The 22,299-nt window shown below is 39.9% G+C and overlaps 1 protein-coding gene across 1 annotated transcript; it reads left to right on the top strand.

The window, feature by feature from the left end:
* The first annotated feature begins 9,477 nt into the window (after positions 1-9,477).
* LOC134377965 (glutathione S-transferase A1-like) lies at positions 9,478-18,962 on the top strand. Its single transcript, XM_063096796.1, has 6 exons — positions 9,478-9,576; positions 13,185-13,236; positions 14,211-14,343; positions 16,120-16,261; positions 18,187-18,318; positions 18,840-18,962. The coding sequence occupies exons 1-6, from the start codon at positions 9,490-9,492 to the stop codon at positions 18,960-18,962; spliced, it is 669 nt and encodes a 222-aa protein (XP_062952866.1). The 5' UTR covers positions 9,478-9,489.
* The last annotated feature ends 3,337 nt before the right edge of the window (positions 18,963-22,299 follow it).

The raw sequence follows: 22,299 nt of genomic DNA, 5'->3' as shown, positions 1-22,299 counted from the left end.
TAATAAACTCAAACACCAGGACCATATGATCATCTGTATAGATGCTGAAAAAGCATTTGATAAAGTTCAGCACTCATTCATGACAAAGACCCTCTATAAGTTAGGTATAGAGGGAAAGTATCTCAACATAATTAAAGCCATATATGACAAACCCACTGCCAATATCATCCTGAATGGGGAAAAGCTGAAAGCTTTTCCTTTAAGAACAGGAACTAGACAAGGATGCCCACTCTCACCACTCCTATTCAACATAGTGTTGGAAGTACTAGCCAGAGCAATCAGAGAAGAGAAGGAAATAAAGGGCATCCAGATTGGAAAAGATGAAGTCAAACTGTCCCTGTTTGCAGATGACATGATCCTATATATCGAACAGCCTAAAACCTCTACAAAAAAACTGTTGGAATTGATAAATGATTTCAGCACAGTAGCAGGATACAAAATCAACACACAAAAATCAGTAGCATTTCTTTTCTCCAATAGTGAACATGCAGAAGGAGAAATCAAGAAAGCTTGCCCATTTACAATAGCCACCAAAAAAATAAAATACTTAGGAATTGAGTTAACCAAGGAGGTGAAAAATCTCTATAATGAGAACTACAAACCACTGCTGAGAGAAATTAGAGAGGATACAAGAAGATGGAAAGATATTCCATGCTCTTGGATTGGAAGAATCAACATAGTGAAAATGTCCATACTACCCAAAGTGATATACAAATTCAATGCAATCCCCATCAAAATTCCAAAGACATTTTTCTCAGAAATGGAAAAAACTATTCAGACATTTATATGGAACAATAAAAGACCACGAATAGCCAAAGCAATGCTCAGCAAAAAAAATAAAGCTGGCGGCATAACACTACCTGACTTTAAGCTATACTACAAAGCTATAATAACCAAAACAGTATGGTACTGGCATAAAAACAGACACACTGACCAATGGAATAGAATAGAGAATCCAGAAATCAACCCACACACTTACTTCCATCTGATCTTTGACAAAGGCACCAAGCCTATTCACTGGGGAAGGGACTGCCTCTTCAGCAAGTGGTGCTGGGATAACTGGATATCCATATGCAGGAGAATGAAACTAGATCCGTACCTCTCACCGTATACTAAAATCATCTCAAAATGGATTAAGGATTTAAATATACACCCTGAGACAATAAAACTTCTTAAAGAAAACATAGGAGAAACACTTCAGGAAATAGGACTGGGCACAGACTTCATGAATACGACCCCAAAAGCACGGGCAACCAAAGGAAAAATAAACAAATGGGATTATATCAAACTAAAAAGCTTCTGCACAGCAAAAGAAACAATTAAAAGAGTTAAAAGACAACCAACAGAGTGGGAGAAAATATTTGCAAAATATACATCTGACAAAGGATTAATATCCAGAATATATAAGGAACTCAAACAACTTTACAAGAAGAAAACAAGCAACCCAATTAAAAAATGGGCAAAAGAGCTAAGTAGGCATTTCTCTAAGGAAGATATCCAAATGGCCAACAGACATATGAAAAAATGCTCAACATCACTCAGCATCCGGGAAATGCAAATCAAAACCACATTGAGATACCATCTAACCCCAGTTAGGATGGCTAAAATCCAAAAGACTATGAACGATAAATGCTGGCGAGGCTGCGGAGAAAAAGGAACTCTCATACATTGTTGGTGGGACTGCAAAATGGTGCAGCCTCTATGGAAAATGGTATGGAGGTTCCTTAAACAATTGCAAATAGATCTACCATACGACCCAGCCATCCCACTGTTGGGAATATACCCAGAGGAATGGAAATCATCAAGTCGAAGGTATACCTGTTCCCCAATGTTCATCGCAGCACTCTTTACAATAGCCAAGAGTTGGAACCAGCCCAAATGCCCATCATCAGATGAGTGGATACGGAAAATGTGGTACATCTACACAATGGAATACTACTCAGCTATAAAAACGAATGAAATACTGCCATTTGCAACAACATGGATGGACCTTGAGAGAATTATATTAAGTGAAACAAGTCAGGCACAGAAAGAGAAATACCACATGTTCTCACTTATTGGAGGGAGCTAAAAATTAATATATAAATTCACACACACACATACACACACACACACACACAAACCGGGGGGGGGGGGAGAAGATATAACAACCACAATTATTTGAAGTTGATACAACAAGCAAACAGAAAGGACATTGTTGGGGGGGAGGGGGGAGGGAGAAGGGAGGGAGGTTTTGGTGATGGGGAGCAATAATCAGCTACAATGTATATCGACAAAATAAAATTTAAAAAATAAAAAATAAAAAAAAAATAAAAATAAGAAAAATACAGCAGGGTCTTTATAAGCCAGCCGGCGACTGCTTCCCCAGATATTCTGGTGAGAGAGCAGCCCCGAGCCTAAGTTTGAGGGGTTTTTAAAGGCAAAAAATCGCATAGTCACACAGCCAAAGTTACATCCTCTCCTGGTGTGAAAGGGAGAGAGGGGTTTCACAAGGCCTAAAGCAAGCTGGTTATATAGAAGCCAAGATAAGCAAGTTTTTTTTTTTTTTCCTTAATTTTATTTTATCAATATACAATGTGGTTGATTATTGTGGCCCATTACCGATACCTCCCTCCCTCCTCCCTTTCCCCCCTCCCTCCCGACAATGTCCTTTCTGTTTGCTTGTCGTACCAACTTCAAGGAATTGTAGTTGTTATGTCTTCTTCCTCCCACTCCCAGTTTGTGTGTGTGTGAATTTATTTATTTATTTTTAGCTCCCACCAATAAGTGAGAACATGTGGTATTTCTCTTTCTGTGCCTGACTTGTTTCACTTAATATAATTTTCTTTAAGTCCATCCATGTGTGAATGGTAGTATTTCATTCTTTTTTATAGCTGAGTAGTATTCCATTGTGTAGATGTACCACATTTTCCGTATCCACTCATCTGATGATGGACATTTGGGCTGGTTCCAACTCTTAGCTATTGTAAATAGTGCTGCAATAAATATTGGAGTACAGATATACCTTTGGGATGATGATTTCCCTTCCTTTGGGTACATTCCCAGCAGTGGAATAGCTGGGTCATAAGGTAGATTTATCTGCAATTGTTTGAGGAATCTCCATACCATTTTCCATAGAGGCTGCACCATTTTGCAGTCCCACCAACAGTGTATGAGAGTTCCTTTTTCTCCGTAACCTCATAAGCATTTATCATTCTCAATCTTTTGGATATTAGCCATCCTAACTGGGGTGAGATGGTATCTCAGTGTGGTTTTGATTTGCATTTCCCGAATGGTGAGTGATGTTGAGCATTTTTTTATGTTTCTGTTGGCCATTCGTATATCTTCCCTTGAGAAATGCCTATTCAGCTCCTTTGACCATTTTTAATTGGGTTATTTGTTTTTTGCTGTAAGGTTGTTTGAGTTCCTTGTATATTCTGGATATTAATCCTTTGTCAGATGTATATTTTGCAAATATTTTCTCCCACTCTGTTGGTTGTCTTTTTACTCTGTTGATTGTTTCTTTTGCTGTGCAGAAGCTTTTTAGTTTGATATAATCCTATTTGTTTATTTTTCCTTTAGTTGCCTGTGCTTTTGGGGTCATATTCATGAAGTCTGTACCCACTCCTACTTCCTGGAGTGTTTCCCCCATGTTTTCTTTAAGGAGTTATATTGTTTCAGGATGAATATTTATTTCTTTAATCCATTTTGACTTGATTTTGGAATATGGTGAGAGGTATGGGTCTAGTTTTATTCTCCTACATATGAATATCCAGTTTTCCCAGCACCATTTGCTGAAGAGGCAGTCTCTTCCCCAGTGTGTAGACTTGCTGCCTTTGTCAAAGATCAGGTGGCTGTAGGTGTATGGGTTGATTTCTGGATTCTCTATTCTATTCCATTGATCCACATGTCTGTTTTTTATGCCAGTACCATGCTGTTTTGGTTATTATAGCTTTGTAATATAATTTAAAGCCAGGTAGTGTTATGCCTCCAGCTTTATTATTTTTTTTGCTCAGGATTGCTTTGGCTATGCATGGTCTTTTGTTATTCCATATAAATATCTGGATAGTTTTTTCCATTTCTGAGAAAAATGTCATTGGAATTTTAATGGGGATTGCATTGAATCTGTAGATCATTTTGGGTAATATGGGCATTTGCACAATGTTAATTCTTCTGATCTAAGAGCATGGAATATCTACATCTTCTTGTGTCCTCTTTCATTCCTCTCAACAGTGATTTGTATTTCTCTTCATAGAGATTTTTCACATCCTTGGTTAACTTTATTCCTAAGTTTTTTTTTTTTTTTGGTGGCTATTGTAAATGGGCTAGCTTCCTTTATTTCTTTTTCTGCATGTTCACTGTTGGAGTAGAGAAATGCTACTGATTTTTTGTGTTGATTTTGTATCCTGCAACTTTGCTGAAATCATTTATCAACTCTAAGAGTTTTTTTTGTAGAGGCTTTAGGCTGTTCAATATATAAGATCATATTATCCACAGACAGGGATAGTTTGACTTCATCTTTTCCAATCTGGATGTCGTTTATTTCCTTCTCTTCTCGGATTGCTCTGGTTAGTACTTCCAACACTATGTTGAATAGGAGTGGTGAGAGTGGGCATCCTTGTCTAATTCCTGTTCCTAAGGGAAATGCTTTCAGCCTTTCCCTATTTAGGATGATACTGGCAGTGGCTTATCATATATGGCTTTAATTGTGTTGAGATACTTTCCATCTATACCTAACTTGTAGAGAGTCTTTATCATGAGTGAATGTTGAATTTTGTCAAATGCTTTTTCAGCGTCTACAGCGATGATCATATGGTTTTCATCTTTGCTTTTATTGATGTGGTTTATCACATTTATTGATTTGCATATGTTGAACCAACCTTGCATTCCTGGGATGAATCCCACTTGGTCATGGTATATAATTTTGTGTATGTGTTGCTGTATTCTGTTAGTTACAATTTTATTGAAGATTTTTGCATCTATATTCATCAAGGATATTGGCCTGTAGTTCTCTATTTTTGATTTATCTTTGTCCCCTTCTGGTATCAGGGTGATGTTTGCCTCACAGAATGAGTTTGGGAGAATGGCCTCTGTTTCAATCTTTTGGAATGGTTTGTAGAGAATTGGTATCAGTTCCTCTTTGAAGGTTTGGTAGAACTCTGCAGTGAACCTGTCTGGTCCTGGGCTTTTCTTTGTTGGGAGACTTCTCATAAGAGCTTTAATCTCTTTTATTGTTTTTGGTTTGTTCAGATTTTCTATATCTTCTTGGCTCAGTTTTGGTAGTTTGTGTGTGTCCAGAAATTTATCCATTTCCTCGGATTTTCAAATTTGCTGGCATATAGTTGTTTATAGTAGTCTCTAATGATTTCTTTTATTTCTGAGGTATCATTTGTAATATCACCTTTTTCTTTTCTAATTTTTATTTGGGTTTTCTCTCTTCTTTTCCTAGTTAGCCTTGCTTAAGGTTTGTCAATTTTATTTATCTTTTCAAAAAAACAACTTTTTGTTTCATTGATCTTTTGTATTGTTTTTTGGGTTTCAATTTCATTAAGTTTGGCTCTGATCTTAATTATTTCTTTCCATCCACTAACTTTGGGTTTGGATTGTTCCTGTTCTTTTAGTTCTTTAAGGTGAAGTGTTAGGTTGTTTATTTGCCATATTTCCATTGTTCTGAAGTAAGCATTTAATGTGATAAATTTCCCTTGGTACTGCTTTTGCAGTATCCCACAGGTTTTGGTATGATGTGTCATTATTTTTATTAGTTTCAGGAAATTTTTTGATTTCCTGTTTAATTTATACTTGGACCCATATGTCATTAAGTAGAATGTTGTTTAATTTTCATATGTTTGTATAATTTCCAGAGTTTCACTTGTTATTAATTTCTAATTTTAATCCATTGTGATCTGAAAAAATACATGAAATACTTCCAATTTTTTTGAATTTGTTGAGACTCGATTTGTGACCTAACATGTGTTCTATCCTGGAGAATGTTCCATGAGCTGATGAGAATGAATATTCTGAGGTTGTCGGATGGAATGTTCTGTAGATATCTGCCAGATCCAATTGGTCTAAAGTGGTTATTTAGATCTTGTGTTTCTCTATTGATTTTTTGCCTAGACGATCTGTCCAATGTTGAGAGTGGGTTGTTCAGGTCCCCTGCTATTATGATGTTAGTGTCTATCTCATTCTCTCAATCTAATAGTATTTACTTTATAAATCTGGCTGTTCTGATGTTGGGTGTGTATATATTTATGATTCTTATGTCTTCTTGATGGGTAGATCCTTTTATCATTATATAGTGGCCTTCTTTATCTCTTTTTATGATTTTTGGTTTGAAGCCTATATTATCTGATATAAGAATAGCTACTCCAGCTCGTTTTTCATTTCTGTTTGCATGGTATATCTTTTCCCATCCTTTCACTCTTAGTCTATTGTGTCTTTACAGGTGAGGTGAGTCTCTTGAAGGCAGCATATTGCTGGGTCCATCCTTTTAATCCAGTCAGTCAGTCTGTGTTTTTTGAGTGGGGAATTTAATCCTTTTACATTTAGAGTTATTATTGAAAGTTGTTTCTTTACTCCTAGCATTTTATTGATTTTTGTTTAGATGTCTTAAGTATCTTTCATTCCTTTCTTTCTGATTTTCTGTTTGTCTTCTATGTTTGTTGGTTTCTTGGAGTGGTAGATAAACTATTTTTTCTCTTTATTTGTTGGCATTTTTGTTTTACTGGTAGGTTTTGTTCTTTCTTGAGTATTCATGGCAGTGATGGTTGTTTTTCAGGTAGCAAACCCAGTACTCCCTTGAGAATTTCTTGTAAGGCTGCTTGTGTGGTAGTGGACTCCCACAGCTTGTGTTTGTCTGAGAAATATACTATTTGTCCTTCATTTCAGAAGGATAGCCTTGCTGGGTAAAGTATTCTTGGCTGTCAATTTTTGTCCTTTAGTATTTTGAATATATCATCCCATTCTTTTCTTGCTTTTAAGGTTTCTGATGAAAAGTCTGATGTTAGTCTGATTGGGGCTCCCTTAGAGGTGATTTGACGCTTCTCTCTTGAAGCTTTTAAGATTCTCTCTTTGTCTTTGAGTTTTGCCGTTTGACTACAACATATCTTGGAGAGGACCTTTGTGGGTTGAATATGTTTGGGGATCTTTGGGCCTCCTAAATCTGTAGATCTGTGACTTTCCCTATCCCTGGGAAGTTTTCTGTTATTATTTCACTGAATATGTTTTCAGTGCCATTTCTTTTTTCCTCCCCTTCTGGAATACCCATGATTTGGATATTTGAGCACTTAAGGTTGTCTGTTCTCTCTCTTAGATTTTCTTCAAGTTTTTAAATTCTTTTTTCTTTTTTCTGGTCTGCTTGTGTTAATTCAAACAGCCTGTCTTCAAGGTTGGAAATTCTCTCTTCTGCTTGTTTCTAGCCTGCTGGTTAGACTCTCAGTTGTGTTTATTTCATTGAGTGAATCCTTTATCTCCACAAGCTCTGCTACATTTTTTTCAGGGTATTGATTTCTTTGTACATTTCTTCTTTCAGTTCCTGTATATTTTTTCTCATTTAATTGTGTTGTCTAACTGAGTTTTCTTGTATCTCATTTAGTTTCCTTAGAATTGTTGCTCAAAATCCCTTGTAAGTCATTTCAATGACTTCCTGTTCTATGGGATCTAGAGCTTGAGAGCTATTATTTTCCTTTGGCGGTGATGTACATTCTTGATTTTTCATATTTCTGGTGTCTTACCTTTGGTGTTTTGTCATTGCGGTGGGGGTATCATGGTCCACTCGTTCCACCCTGATGTCCTGCCTGGATCCAGAAGGGACTGTGAATTCTGGGCAGCAGGGACTAGCCTGGGCTGGGGGTCCCATGGCACCTGCCTGTTCCAGTACAGCTGACTCAGGGTGTGTGGGCCCGGTGGCTCTCGGGCCTCTCTGGGTAGCAGGGACTAGCCTGGACTGAGGGTCCCACAGCACATGCCTGTTTCAGCATAGCTGACTTGGGGCCTGTGGGCCCAGCAGCTCTCAGGCCTTTTTGTGTGACAGGGACTGACCTGGGCGGGGGTTCCATGGCACCTGCCTCTTCTGCTGTGGCTGACTTGGGGCGTGTGGGCCTGGTAGATCTCAGGTCTCTCTGGGTGGCAGGCACTGGCCTGGGCTGGGGATCCTGCAGTGCCTACCTGTTCCAGTGCGGCTGAATCGGGGAGTGTGGGCCTGGCAGCTCTCGGGCCTCTCTAAGAAGCAGGGACTGACCTGGGCTGGAGGTCCCATGGCACCTGCCTCTTCTGCCATGGCTGACTTGGGCATGTGGGCCTGGCAGCTCTCAGGCCTCTCTGGGCGGCAGGCACTGGCCTGGGCTGGGGGTCCTGCAGCATGTGGCTCCTGCCTGTTCCGGTGTAGCTCTCAGGACTCCTGTTGTTGCTTTTTAATAGTTGCAAATTGGTTGATTTGTGGGTGAGAGTGATGCTAGGAACTTTCTACTCTGCCATCTTGACCAGAAGCTGAACAGAGGGGGGTTTGAATCCCAGGCCTACCACATACTTTGGGCAAGTTAGACTAGAAACTTCAGTATCCCCAATTGTAAAATGAGAATAACAAGATTCACCTGGTGATTTTTGTAGGATAAAATACAGATTTGTGAGAATGTGCAGTGTGTGACTGACCTTGAACAAATGTTAGCTCCATTCCACATAGTGTAAAGTTAATGCAGCAACACTTCCTATTCTAGATTATAAAATCAAATGCACCCAGTAGAGGTAGAATAAAGAATTCCAAAGAATCACAGAATGAGCATCCTCTCGCTGTGGAAAAATTTTGGACCTTTGAGCTAAGTGAAGCAAGTCTGAGGCCTCATTTCTATTCTTGTTCAAATGCAGCTCAACAGCCAAAGAGCTGAAGAGTGACTTTGCTCCAAACTGCTCCTCCCTGTCAGTAACATCCTCTGCTTTCAAGGCCACCTCACATGTTCCTGGGGCCTTGAGTTGTCTGGGTTCCAGACCTACCTTCTTTTTAGTCCTGGGTGTGGATTTTCATGTCCATCACTAACTGTGGGCATTGCAACTAAACTCTCTGAGCCTCATTTCATTAACTTCATAATGGAGATAATTGCAACCAGTTTGTGGGGTTATTATGAGAAGTAAAGAAATAACATATTGAAAGGGACTAGCATTGAGATGAGATCTGTAGGAAGTTTTCAATAAATATTAGTTCTCTAATTCTTCCTCTTTCCACTAACTCCCTTATGTACATTATTACCATGTATGCTCACCTATTAGCCTGCCAAAAACATTCACATTTTAACCAATCAGGACATAGGACTGATTTGGTGCAATCTGAGGGTGATAACTGATAGATCACAATTTGGGCTAAGGAAAACATTGCAGGAACTCATCCAGCCCAGCCATAAACAAGCAGAAAGTTCTTCAGTATTGTTGGTGCTGTTCAACCATGCATCCTACAGTACATCTTTGATTCCATGGTTTCAATCATTCATTCAGGCTTAGAGAAGCCAGGAGACTGCTATCATGGCGGGGAAGCCCAAGCTTCACTACTTCGATGGACGGGGCAGAATGGAATCCATCCGGTGGCTCTTGGCTGCAGCTGGAGTGGAGGTAGGCTCTAAGTTACATCGTCTTAAATTGGATCTAAAATTAACTGTATCAAGTACTTCTCTCATATCAGCCAGATGTTTCTTACTAAATGATCTGTCAGGAGTTGTGTTTTAAATAAAAATCGCCAGTTATTAGGAAAAAGATGAACAGATTTGACCAAATAAGTTGTTAAAATGTCTTCTCATTATAGAGCATAAACTTTAAAATAAATTAAAAAACTATGTGTGAACCTTATGTGGATTTGATTTTAAACAAACTGTAAAAAATAATTTATGACATTTATACAACTATTAAAGACATGAACATTGATTGAATATTTGATGACATTAAATAATTACTGTTAGTGTTTTAGGTATGATAATGTATTGTGCTTATTTTTAAAGTAGTTCTTATGTTTAAGAGAAACACTCTGAAGTATTTAACAATGAAATTATAGGGTATCTGGGATTTCCTTCAAATTATTACAAGAGGTGGAGAGTGGGTGGGTACATAGACGAAATGACACTTGCTTGAATGGGTAATTATTGAAGCTAGGTGAGGGATACAAGGAGGATCTTTATACATTTCTGTTTATTTTTATACATGTTAGGAATTTCCACAGTAAAAGGATAAAAAATGCATATTAGAAAATTAATGAAATTAAAGTTAAAATGCAAATCACAAATGAGACAGTAGGGAGTGGATTATAACAAACAGCATGTGAAAGAGTGAGAACATCTATTCAAGAATTATTTTGTTGAGCACCTAGTAGGTCAGGTTTTGTGCCAGGTCCTGGGGATACCCAGTGAACAAAACAGACATGGTCCTTGCTCTCGGGCAGTCCCATGTACGTGTGAGGATGCAGATAAGTAAGTAGGAGATTAAAATGAGAGGTGGGAGCATCTAGAAGAACATCCAAGCATTTCACAGGGTTAAAATGACATTTTTCTGGTGTTTGAACAGGAAATGCTGGTAGGTTTCTATGTGACTCGGTTGAGTGCTGCCCTCTAGAGGTGACACTGAGAAAAACACTTCTCAGACCACACCAGAGCACCCAGCAACTGTGTGAGGGTTTTCCTGGGGAGTGAGTCATGGACAAAGTCAGGAGATCTTTCAATTCAGGTGGGAGCAGAAAGGGGGAGTTTCAGGCTGAGGTGGTGACCTGTGAAGGGAACTTTTAGTACATTCCCTTCAGCTTCATAGCAACGTGTTTACCTAAGCCTTGGGATTACACTTTCCCAATTGCTTCATGAGTGCATGGGACTTTGGCCTGATTCTTTCTCAATTTTATGAAAAAACAAGCACACAAATAATCCAGAGACAGCCATTCCAGGTTGTCTCCTTTCTACAAATGAATAATCTGTTTTCGCTGTCATCCAGACTTCAGCTTTGCAGTCCACTGATATGTTCAGAGTTGCGGGCACGATGAGTTCAGCCCAGGAGATGAAGTAGGGGCGACGCTTACAGCTTCCCAGGCTTCCTCTTCTCCATCCAGCTTGAGGGGAATGGGTGGTGGGCAAGGGCTCACTGGAGACCCTCGCTCAGGCCTTCTGGGTTCTCTGTGCTCAAAGGTTGATTGTTACATCCATCTACCTCTCAAGAAACATCACACTTGCCAGCCCCATCCACTCTCTGTCACCCTGCAGCAATGCAACCTGCCAAAACTTATGTTGTGTTCAACCAGATACTTTATAGATTGTTGCTCTGTACAGCCTGCTGCTGTGTGATCCTAGATCCACAGCAATCTCTGTTCTATGGAGCAAGTTAGAAACCCCCAAATTCATGATCTTTTCACCATAAAGAACTCCATTAAGCTATAATAGCTACTGCAAACAAATGGCACCTGTTACTTGATTTATGTGGGCCAGGCCCTGTACTGTGTGCTTTGAAAACACTGCTATATTCTGTTTGACAAAATGTTTGGCCTCCATTTTACAGATGAGGAAATAAGGCTTGGAGACAATGATTATGCCCAGATCACACAGCTATATGAGGCAGAGCCAAGATTAAAACAAAATCATATCAACATCAAAATCCAGAAAATCTTAATAACTGTCTCCTTAGACTTAGAGTTTGATAGATTCTACCTACTAGGTCAACTACGTCATTATGAAATAACTGATTATCATATTTGTATTAAATACCCGCAACCGCTTAGAGCTTCTGATTCGATTGAGACAGCCTTGCCACTGGCTGCCATTCCAACCAGAGTGACTTCTCTTAGGACAAGGTGTAATTACTCCAGACATTTAAATTATTGGATATAGATAAAGAACAAACTTTTTAAAATCAATATTAGATTGATTTAAATTAAGAAAGAATAACATGATGAAACAGCAGCCATCTGACAATATGCTAATAATAACTTACGTTTATTAAGCCCTTAATATACACCTGGCACTTTTCTTTTTTCTTTTTTTTTTTTTTAACTTTTATTTATTTATTTATTTTTATAATCATATATATTTTTTATTTTGTTGATATACAATGTGGTTGATTATTGTGGCCCTTTACCGAAACCCCCCTCCCTCCTCCCTCTCCCCCCTCCCACCCAACAATGTCCTTTCTGTCTGCTTGTCGTATCAACTTCGAGGAATTGTAGTTGTTATGTCTTCTTCCCCCCCGCCTCAGTTTTTGTGTGTGTGTGTGTGTGTGAATTTATTTATTTATTTTTAGCTCCCACCAATAAGTGAGAACATGTGGTATTTTTCTTTCTGTGCCTGACTTGTTTCACTTAATATAATTCTCTCAAGGTCCATCATGTTGTTTGTAAGTGCTTTGCATGCCTTAGTGATTTCATCCTCATAGCAACCTATAATATAGGTACCATAAGTATACCCATTTTATAGATTAGAATACTGAGGCACAGAGAGATTCAGTAATGTTTCCCAGGTCAAGAAGCCAGTATGTTAAAAAGGTGATTTTTAACCATGCAGCCTTTATAAGAAACCAAAGCTTTTCAGTTAAAAAAAAATTAGCGTTAAAAAAAAATTGCTAAATAATAGTGTTAAAAAAATTTGGTTAAAAAAAACTTAATATAATTTTTTCTATAAAATAGGAATTCTACCTTACACTTTTTCCAGGAGAGGAAATTCTAATTTTAACAGATGAAGCTGTACAGCAGCTGGGACCTATTTCACTTTTAGCGAGGCCTTGGAGAATGGGGTGATATAAATGACAGCAGAGGCCCCTTGGAGGTAGATTCTTAAGTGGTCCTTGGCACATGGCATATCCCATGGTAGGGACACTCAAGTTTCAGTTCTGCTCCCACACAAAGAGACAGACTTTTCCTGAGACATTACAACTTAATAACTACAAGAAATTTGTAGTCACTTCCCTCCAGTGACATCCCCTCCTAAACCATGACCTAACCATAGACATGGGTGGGGTCAAGGTGGAGGTGAAGTGAACTATAAGAACAAGCAGCTATGTGCAGTGATAAATGCCCTTTTCTTGATGGATCAAATCCAAATTTCCAAATGGCCATGATCAGACTACCCTGTGGATGCTGCCAAACGCAGAAATCTGACTTCTCCATATTATGTACCAGACAGGGGCCCCTCAAGTTTAAAAGCCTTTAATGCTATGGAATCAACTAATATGAACTTATTTACTGTTTCTACCTCCAGTTTGAAGAGAAATTTATAAAAACTGCAGAAGATTTGGAAATGTTAAGAAACGGTAAGACCAAGTATCCAAATGCCTCTGATGAGGGTATCCAGGGGAAGGTATAAGTGGAGGTTTATCACGAGGCAATGCCTATGTGTCTGTAGGGTGGTAGTTGGGGTGGTAGAGGGGGAGCAGAGTGCCTAAAATGTAAGGGGTGAGGCTGCTTGAACAGGTCTTGCCACTCTCTCAGAGCTAAAATAGGGTTGACCTTTCCGAATATTTGCAAAAGGAACCATCCCAGTGCCCCAAGAATGCCCTCTCCTTGGTTCCTCATGTTTCTGCACTGTGAATGAGCTGAAATCAGCTCAGGATCCCACAGTGCCCTCCCTGACCAGGACACACAAAGACATGCACAGACAAAAGGATAGCTGTGGCAGTCACCTTGAGTCCGTTTTTTTTACGGGTTTGACAAAGTGGTATCCTAGCAATCCTATGGACTTAGATATGAAGTGGTGTTGACTTAGTTGGGAGTCCAAGTGACAGTGGGAGGAAAGAGATAAAGAGCAAGGGCCAGCAGCCGTGGGGTCACACCCATTGCAGTGGGGTTTTTGCAGAGCACACTGAGGGCTCCAGAGAGATTTCTCTCTTAGAACTGGCCTTGATGCCGTGAACACCATGAGACTTGGGGAACTTCCCATTTTAAATAGCATCTGGCTGGTGGCTCAGTTCAGCCCCTCCCAACTCCTTCCTAAAATATTCATGGAGAAAAACTAAACACAAAAATTACAGATACCAACCATGTATCTGGGTGGGAAATAAAAACATAAATGAAATAACAGAATAAGAAGTAAAAAGGGGCTATTACAGAAAAAAAAAGAAAAAAAGAACTAGGAATCTGGAACTAAAGTGCTATTTCAGCTGAAAAATTACCAGGTGAAAAAAATTTCCTCATTTTATATCTTTGGTCATTTCAGCAAACAATTTTCATCCTGAAAGTTTGGACTCATAGACATTTCACTCTTTTTCTTCTGTCGTTATTTCCAAAGATGGGAGTTTGATGTTCCAGCAAGTGCCCATGGTTGAGATTGACGGGATGAAGCTGGTGCAGACCAGAGCCATTCTCAACTACATCGCCACCAAGTACAACCTCAACGGGAAAGACATGAAGGAGAGAGCCCTGTACGGTCTATTTTCTGATCTGACATCAACAGATAACACAGGGATGATTTAGGTCTTCCCTGGAGTGAGCAGGACCATGCCAGGGACATCGGGACGAGCAGTGGCCTGGGCCTTGGGCGTGTAGACTGAGGTCCAGGATCGCAGAGTCCTGTGGGGAGGGGGAAGAATAAACGTGGGATGGATTCAGGCAAGTGTGCTATTAGAAGAGGATGCAGTCCGTGGATATAGCATGTGACAGAGGGTTCCAAACACTGATGAGCCATGAGTCAGGAGTATGCCAGAAGCATGACTCCAGGTGTTCGGGCCGTTAAAGGCTTGGGGACTCCAGCTGGCAGCTCAGGACAAGGGACAACGTGTCTGAGTGTCTAGCAGAGAAGGCCTTGGAAAGGAAGGAGCCAAAGGAGCTCATTCTCAAGTTCAAAATTACAAGACTGATGGCCAAGAACCTGTTATCAGCCAATATATGGACTGGTTAATTTGGCAAGGGTTAGTAGAGGCTGGTGCCCAGGATGCCAGGGTAACCTCGAGCATTTTGATATAGGTTTGAAGCAGCCAGATATATTCAATACCACAAAGCTTGGGCGTCTCCTCCCTGTCATGATGGGATTGCGTGATTGAAAATAAAATCTTGGACCGAAATTGGGCACTTCCTTAAAAAGTTAAATGTAGAGTTACCATACGACCCAGCAATTCCTCTACTAAGTATATCCCCCCCAAAATCAAAAACACATCCACATGAAATCTTGTGCACAATGTACAATGCAAATACCAGCATTATTAATGATATTCAAAAGGTGGAAACAACTCAGATATCCACTGATGGATCAATGGAGGAACAAAATACACAATAGTCACACGATGGCATATTACACGGCCCCGAGAAGGAATGAAGTAGTGGTGCATGCTACAACATGGATGAACCTTGAAAATGTTATGTTACGTCAAAGAAACCAGACACAGGAGGACACCTATTGTAGGATTTCTTTTGAATGAGATGTTCAGAATATTCAAATCCAGGGAGACAGAAAGCAGATTTAGTTGTTGGCTGGGGCTCGGGTGGTGAGGGTTGGGGGGAAGTGAGGAGTGACTGACAATAGGTACAGGATTTCTTTTGGGTGATAAAAACATCTGGAACTAGAATGTGGTTTTAGTTGCAGAATTCTGTGAATGCATAAACACCACTGAATAGTATATATTAAAGGGGTGAAAATTATGGTATGTGAATGTGTGTTAACGAAGTTGTTATTTTAGAAAGTATTGTGGAAAACCCAGTTTAAAACAAAAGGAAAAAAAGGTCTCCTGTAATGTGCACTGGTTTTAATAGTATAAAGAATTGCACCATGTAAGGGGATATTTTAGGTGGGATCTTGAGAAATACCAACGTGGCTAGAATGGGGCAGTAGCACGTGAGATTGCTCAGGAGGCAGGCCTTTGGTCATGGGGACCACTCTAAGTTTATGCACAGAAGCAACAACAGCAGAGATAGCACACCCTGTGTATAGTGTCAGTGGTTACTTGAAGGGATTCCATGAATTTCTCTCATGACTGGACTCTGGATGGATCGCTGATGCTTTTTCTACCAGTATTTAGTCCCGTATTTTATGAAATTTTTAAACATATATCTATATGCTGTTAGGTTGTCTAAGAAATAAATGCTGGCATATGAAAGTCACCCAGTGGAGGTAAATTACTTTGCTATCACCTGACTCTATTCTCTTGGGTTTTTAAACTATAGTCTAAGGCAGGAGGCTTTGACTGGTTGTATCTGTCTTTCAGGATTGAAATGTATGCAGAAGGTGTGGCAGATTTGAATGAAATGATCATGCTTCTGCCCTTTTGTCCTCCTGATCAAAAAGACACAAAGATTGCTCTGACCAAAGACAAAACAACAAATCGCTATTTCTCTGCCTTTGAAAAAGTAAGTGAAGCTGTTCAGTGACTTGGGCCCTGAGTTTAGAGAACAATAGAAAAATAGTGCCCGTGCATTTGTGGGACATTGACCTTCATTCCAAGGACACTTCCTGAACACCAGTACAGGACTCTGACTCTCACATCATTTTATAAAAATAGACTGTGAAGAAGAATCATACCACTGATACCCAAGTTATAATTTTTCAACAAAGTTTCAGTTACCTAGAACCCAATCTAGAATTTTTCTATTCAATAGAATTTCAGGGCCATGATGAGAATTTGGGCTGTGGAAGGCTCTGAGCCACACTAGAAGTGGGGCTAGATCCTGCAGATCACCATGGGCTTTGATTCAAGAGGACCGTGATGAAAGCAATACAGCAGAAAATATTCTGGCACCACATGTGTGGAGACACGAGACCAGCTGCCCATCAGGGGAACTGCAGAGTTTCAGGGACGGATGAGAAATATGTAAATAGGGATCATGGCAGAGAGATAAAGAGGAAGAGATAGACGAAGAGATTTTAAGAAAAATATAATCCTCAGAATTTGTGGACACGGTTCTCAGATTTTCAAGGAAAGTTGTACAAAACTAAGGAAATAAATTTTTATCATTACATACATAGTACCTTTCTTTGTTAATGTCTCTCTTTGAAGGTAATAGGAGAACATTTCAAGATCAAAACTGCCTGGAATCATGCTAAATAAAAATCATGCATACCCTCTCCCCAAGAAAAGATTGTAAAAGATATAGGAGATTTACAAATAAAAGACTTACCCCCAAACACCCGTCATTATAATGCATTAGGTTATTCTTTCATTCATTCAGCAAAGGTTAATTCATTTGCTGACCCTGCCCTGTGAAAGCAGGGAAGTAGTTAAGAGTAATATGATCCTCAATTGCACCCTCCTGGCCCTTGTGGTGCTGACAGTTTGGGGTACATTCACATGGTGACAAGCTCTACAACCATTACAGTGTATGTCTATTTATACTATGAAAACAAAGAGCCCTATGATAACAAAAATGAACAATGAACAATACTACAATATAGCATTTCATGTAGTAATATGTTTTTGTACCAAACAATTATTCTTACTTCTATACGTGCACAGAATCTGAATGGGTATTTGCTCAATATTGTCTCTAACTGGTGGTGCCAAGTGTGCTTTTACTCTTTATTCTTTATGATTTGAATATTTCTGAAATATTTTAATTAATATCACATATTACTCCCAAATTTTATTATGAGAAATATTTACTTACCACCTAGATAGCAAAATTACCATCTTATTGTATTTGCTTTGCTACATGTGCCCATCTGTCCATCGATCAAACATGCATTTTTCACGCATTTCAAGGAAAGTTGCAGACATCAGTGCAGATCATCCCTGGGCCATCCAGCATGCAGCTTATCACAGTGTAAGCAGGAGGCAGAGCCAACGTTGCAAGGGAGATGACGGATTCAGGTTCACCCAGGTTTCCTTCAGATCCCAGAGAGAGAGGCCAGGAGGTGAGAAGAGCAGACGAGAGGAGAATCACAGACTCTGCTGTCACGAAGTGGAGTCGCTGCCCAAGTGGGACTGGAGAGAGAGAGCAGAGTGGAAAGCCATGTCCTGAAGTTTCAGGGCCGCAGCCTTGTAGGGTGTGGGGTAGACAGACACTTGGTGCTGCAGGAGCTTGTGGAAGATGCAGGTGAGGCTGGGATCCCGCAGCGATGTGGGAATGACAGCAAATGGTAGCCTGGTCTTCAACTGAGAAGTAAGCAAACCCATTTCATGCTGTCCTCATGAATCAGGGCTGGTGGAGAAAGGTCTGGAGCTCTGCACCCTCCTGGTGAGGCAGCAGAGGTAGGAGAGTCGGGCTGCAGAGGCTCAGGGAGAAGCAGGGCCCAGCCTGACTGTGCGCGTTCACCATCTGATTCCTCGAATTGGCAGGTGTTGAAGAGCCACGGACAAGACTACCTTGTTGGCAACAGGCTGAGCCGGGCTGACATTCACCTGGTTGAACTTCTCTACTGTGTAGAAGAGCTTGACCCCAGCCTTATCAGCAACTTCCCTCTGCTGAAGGTGATCTGCTTTATGCCCCTAGAGAGGCAGCCCCACATCTCCCATCTTGGAATCTCATATTTGGACCCTTGGGCTGGTGACATTCTGACCCCAGCCCTCTCCAGCCTTCACTGTCCACACCCCCCACCCCCCTTTTATTTTGTGTCTTCTTTTCCATCTCAATTTTTCCACATCTTCATTTCTCTTGCTTGGAGACTTATCTGTGTCAATATCCAACAGACTCATTGTTCTCTGTATTGCACAAGAGCCATGAATCTATAGGATTAATAGTGTAAGGAAAAAGGGGAAGACTGTGAAGTGCATAATGTCTGAAAGACACCCTCCGGGGAAATGCTACTGAGCTATGTTTTCTTCCTCCTACCTTCATTTCTCACCGGAGTCTGTTTTCCAGCCCCTGTACTGGTGCTGGTGGAGCGGACTCAGTAAGTCTTTTTCTAGGAGGGTCTCTGATCGCATGGGTTATGTTAACAATGGGTTGAGCTTTGAGTTTCACTCTGATGCTATGTTCTTGTGGATTGCAGGCTCTGAAAACCAGAATCAGCAACCTCCCCACTGTGAAGAAGTTTCTACAGCCTGGCAGCCAGAGGAAGCCTCCCGTAGATGAAAAAGGTTTAGAAGAGGCAAGGAAGATTTTCAAGTTTTAGTAAAGGCATGGATGCCAAGCACATGCAAGAACCACCTTCTGCAGTATTACAAGAAAGAAGTGCTTTACCTAAATGTTGATTCTGATTACTGTGAGGCTAATAAACTTTTCCAAAGTATATGTGCTAATTTAATTGGAAATCATCTATAGAGATTTAGTTGTAATGCCATTGACTTGGTTTTTATCAAGTTTGAAATCATGATCACCTCCTAGCATTTCTCTCTGAATTTAAATAAAAGCATAAAATGTTACTTGGACTTTGATTTATGCAAAAATTTGGCATGTAACAGCTGTCATATACTTTCTTAAAGAGAGGTAAGTAGAAATTTTCATCTGACACTCTGGGTTACACAAAAATAGCCTTTTCCTGTTGTATTTTGCTACTTTTCTGACTAAATAGAAACTCAATAAAACCTTTTTTTAAAGACCCATGGTAGGAAATCTTATTATGGTAATTGAAAGGTGGGGCCTTGAAGAGGTGATCAGATTACGAGGACTGTACCCTTCTGAATGGATTAATCCATTGATGGTTTAATGGTGGTCACGGGCATGGTTCTGATGGCTTTCAAAGGAGTGTGAATGATGAGCCCTCTCTGCACCTGCCACCTGCCATGTGACACCCTGCCTTGCTCTGAAGAATCACTACTCACCAAGGCTCTCACCAGATATGTTCCCTGGACTTTGGACTTCCCAGCCTCTGAAACTGTAAACAATAAATATTGTTTCTTTACAAATTATTCAGTTCAAGGTATTTATGTTATAAGCATCAGAAATGGACTAATACATAAAGAGTCATTAGTTAGAAGTTAGTTGGTGATTACTGGTTGGTAAAGTCTCTAATCAGAGGTTAGTTGGCAGTTTTTGACTGGTTAAGCCTAAATTTTTTGTTTTCCTAGGATATGACCTTCATGCTGAGGTGGGTTTCGGTTTGCTTGCATAAGAATCAAGGCATTGGAATCAGCTGAATGGCCTCCCAAATAATTATTTTAAAACCCACATTAAATCCAACAACCTGGGAGTTTACTCCATTCAAGGAGTCAAGTAGCCCAGAGACCAATAGAAAATCCAGTCAGTCATCAGCTGCTATGTGCCACATGGAGCTCCTGTTGTCCCACAGACTTCCTGATCTAAAGAGGTTTGGTTGAAACACTGGCCACCATTTGTCCACCTGAACAGCAGTAGCCTCATCCTCTGTAGCTTCAAGGAAGGGAAGAGAAGGTCTCTCTCACTACTGTCCTGCAATCTCAAAACATAGGTTGACATATAGAGCCATTTTTCCTCTGGAATGCCAATATCCAGGAGAGGCTAAGATGGAGGAATTTTTAACTTCAGCCATATTCTGGGCCCATAACTTGGGCTTTCTCAGAAAATCTGGGATTTAGGGGGTTGAACCCAGAGAACTAGTTCTGACTTCCCATTTTCATAGAGTGAGCTTCCCCAAAGTTGGGTGTGGTGGGGCAGACAGAGACACAGGATGTATGGCTCCTGTCTTTTATGTCTACTCAGTGTGAGGTCAACTCAGCCCAGCCAAGATGTTCTAACACGTCTTCCCAAGAAGTTCCAGTTCCCTTTGCACATTTTCCTGCTCCCTCTTCTGCATTTATGAAGAGAGGCCTCTGTTAGACACTCCCCAACAATACATTCTTATTTTCTTACCCTGCAACAGAGGTTTTTAACCTCCTTGGACCCAGCCTATCCCAATTTATAACATATATTTTATAATTTCTTTTAATCATCCTAAAATGAACTTCATAAGATTTACCTCGTTGTGGTTGGCGCTGGGAATAGAAGATGGATAAGATATAATCCCAGCTCTTGCTGGTTCATAATCAACCCTGAGGAGAAAGATTTGTATATAAAGAATTACAAGTCAACCTGTAAAGTTGTACCAAGGAGGACTCTGGCAGGAAGCAAAAGCACCACTCAAAAAGAGTGGCTGATGAGAGTTTAACGAAATGCCTATGTATAAACCTGGACGAGAGTTAGGATACCTCAGGGGATGGTGAGGCGCTCTGGGGCTAGCGATACTGAGAAGACCCTACCTGCCCCAGTCCTCAGTGGGACAAGGGCAGAGAGCAGCAGAGGAATCTAGGAACACACCGAGAGTCACAGCTGCAGGAAAGGGCCACTCCAACAGGAGCTGATGGTCTTCATAGAGGAAGACACCCACTGTCAACCAAACAGCCCAGAACACATGGACAATGGATAAAAATTACTCATGATTGGAAAGCATGACAATGATTGGTGACTTATTTGCTCTACAGCTTTATCTATTTTTATACTATACGTAGTTTAGTTTAGTTAGAAAATAAAAGTAAACATATTTTTAATTTTGGATATATATATTGATTCACATATTATATTTACCATACTAGATATTAAGCATTTTGACTATTGCCCCTGGGTATTCTGTGGCATCAATATAAAAAATTTTGTCAAGAAATAATTAACATTTTGTATTTAATCCTTACAACAGTCATCATTTGGATGGAGAGATTTTATATATATATATATATATATATATATATGCTATTGAAGTGAAAATGGGTATTAATTTCTCTGACTGTACTGGGGAAATTGGGTCAAGATTTGAGCCATTGTTTATAGTAACTTGACAATTTTCCAAAATATTCTTGAAGAACAAATATATGTTATCAACGTTCTGCCAACCAGAGCTGCTTAGATGGGGCAGCCACAAGTCAGCTCAACTTTACTCCGTGTTTGCTTTGATCCATCTTGTCTTCTACCATTGTCCCACAATCTTTGTTCACCTTCTCTGCACTTAATAGCTATGTTTGAATATATTTGTCCTTTGAAACTTTCAATACAGTTGCAACATTCTAAGTCAACAGGTCGGCAAAGCATATTTAGTAGAAAAAAATTTTAGACTTTATATATATTTAACTTCAGAAATTGGTGAAATCATCTCAAGGATTATGGTTTCAATAAATAATATTTAAAGGATTTTATTCATTATTTTATTCCATAAATGTTTGTTGAGCACCTAATTTGTTTTCTGAATTGTTTTAGGCACAGAGGATGCCATGTAAGGCTAAGTCCTAAATGACAGGAAGAATCTAGGCATGAGAAAATCCAGGGTAAGAGGGTCTTCACCACAGGAACAGAGAGGGCAAGGAGGTGTGTTTCAGATACAGTAGGCAGGCCACTGTTGTGGGAACATGGTAAGGAAAAATGAGGTCAGAGAGGTAGACATGGGTGTAATAGTTATCTATTGCTGCATAACAAATCACCCCAAAGTTTAATGACTTAAAGCAATAAACACTTATTATCTCACACAATTTCTGAAGGTCAGGAATCTGGGAGCAATTTAGCTGAGT

This window comes from Cynocephalus volans, chromosome 5, assembly GCF_027409185.1.
Source record: "Cynocephalus volans isolate mCynVol1 chromosome 5, mCynVol1.pri, whole genome shotgun sequence".
Taxonomy (NCBI): domain Eukaryota; kingdom Metazoa; phylum Chordata; class Mammalia; order Dermoptera; family Cynocephalidae; genus Cynocephalus; species Cynocephalus volans.
This window is presented reverse-complemented; position numbering and strand designations above follow the sequence as displayed.

Coding starts and splice junctions, on each gene's coding strand:
- LOC134377965 (XM_063096796.1), top strand. CDS start 9,490: ATGGCGGGGAAGCCCAAGCTTCACTACTTCGATGGACGGGGCAGAATG. Junction 9,577..13,184: donor TGGCTGCAGCTGGAGTGGAG/GTAGGCTCTAAG, acceptor TTCTACCTCCAG/TTTGAAGAGAAATTTATAAA. Junction 13,237..14,210: donor TTTGGAAATGTTAAGAAACG/GTAAGACCAAGT, acceptor TTATTTCCAAAG/ATGGGAGTTTGATGTTCCAG.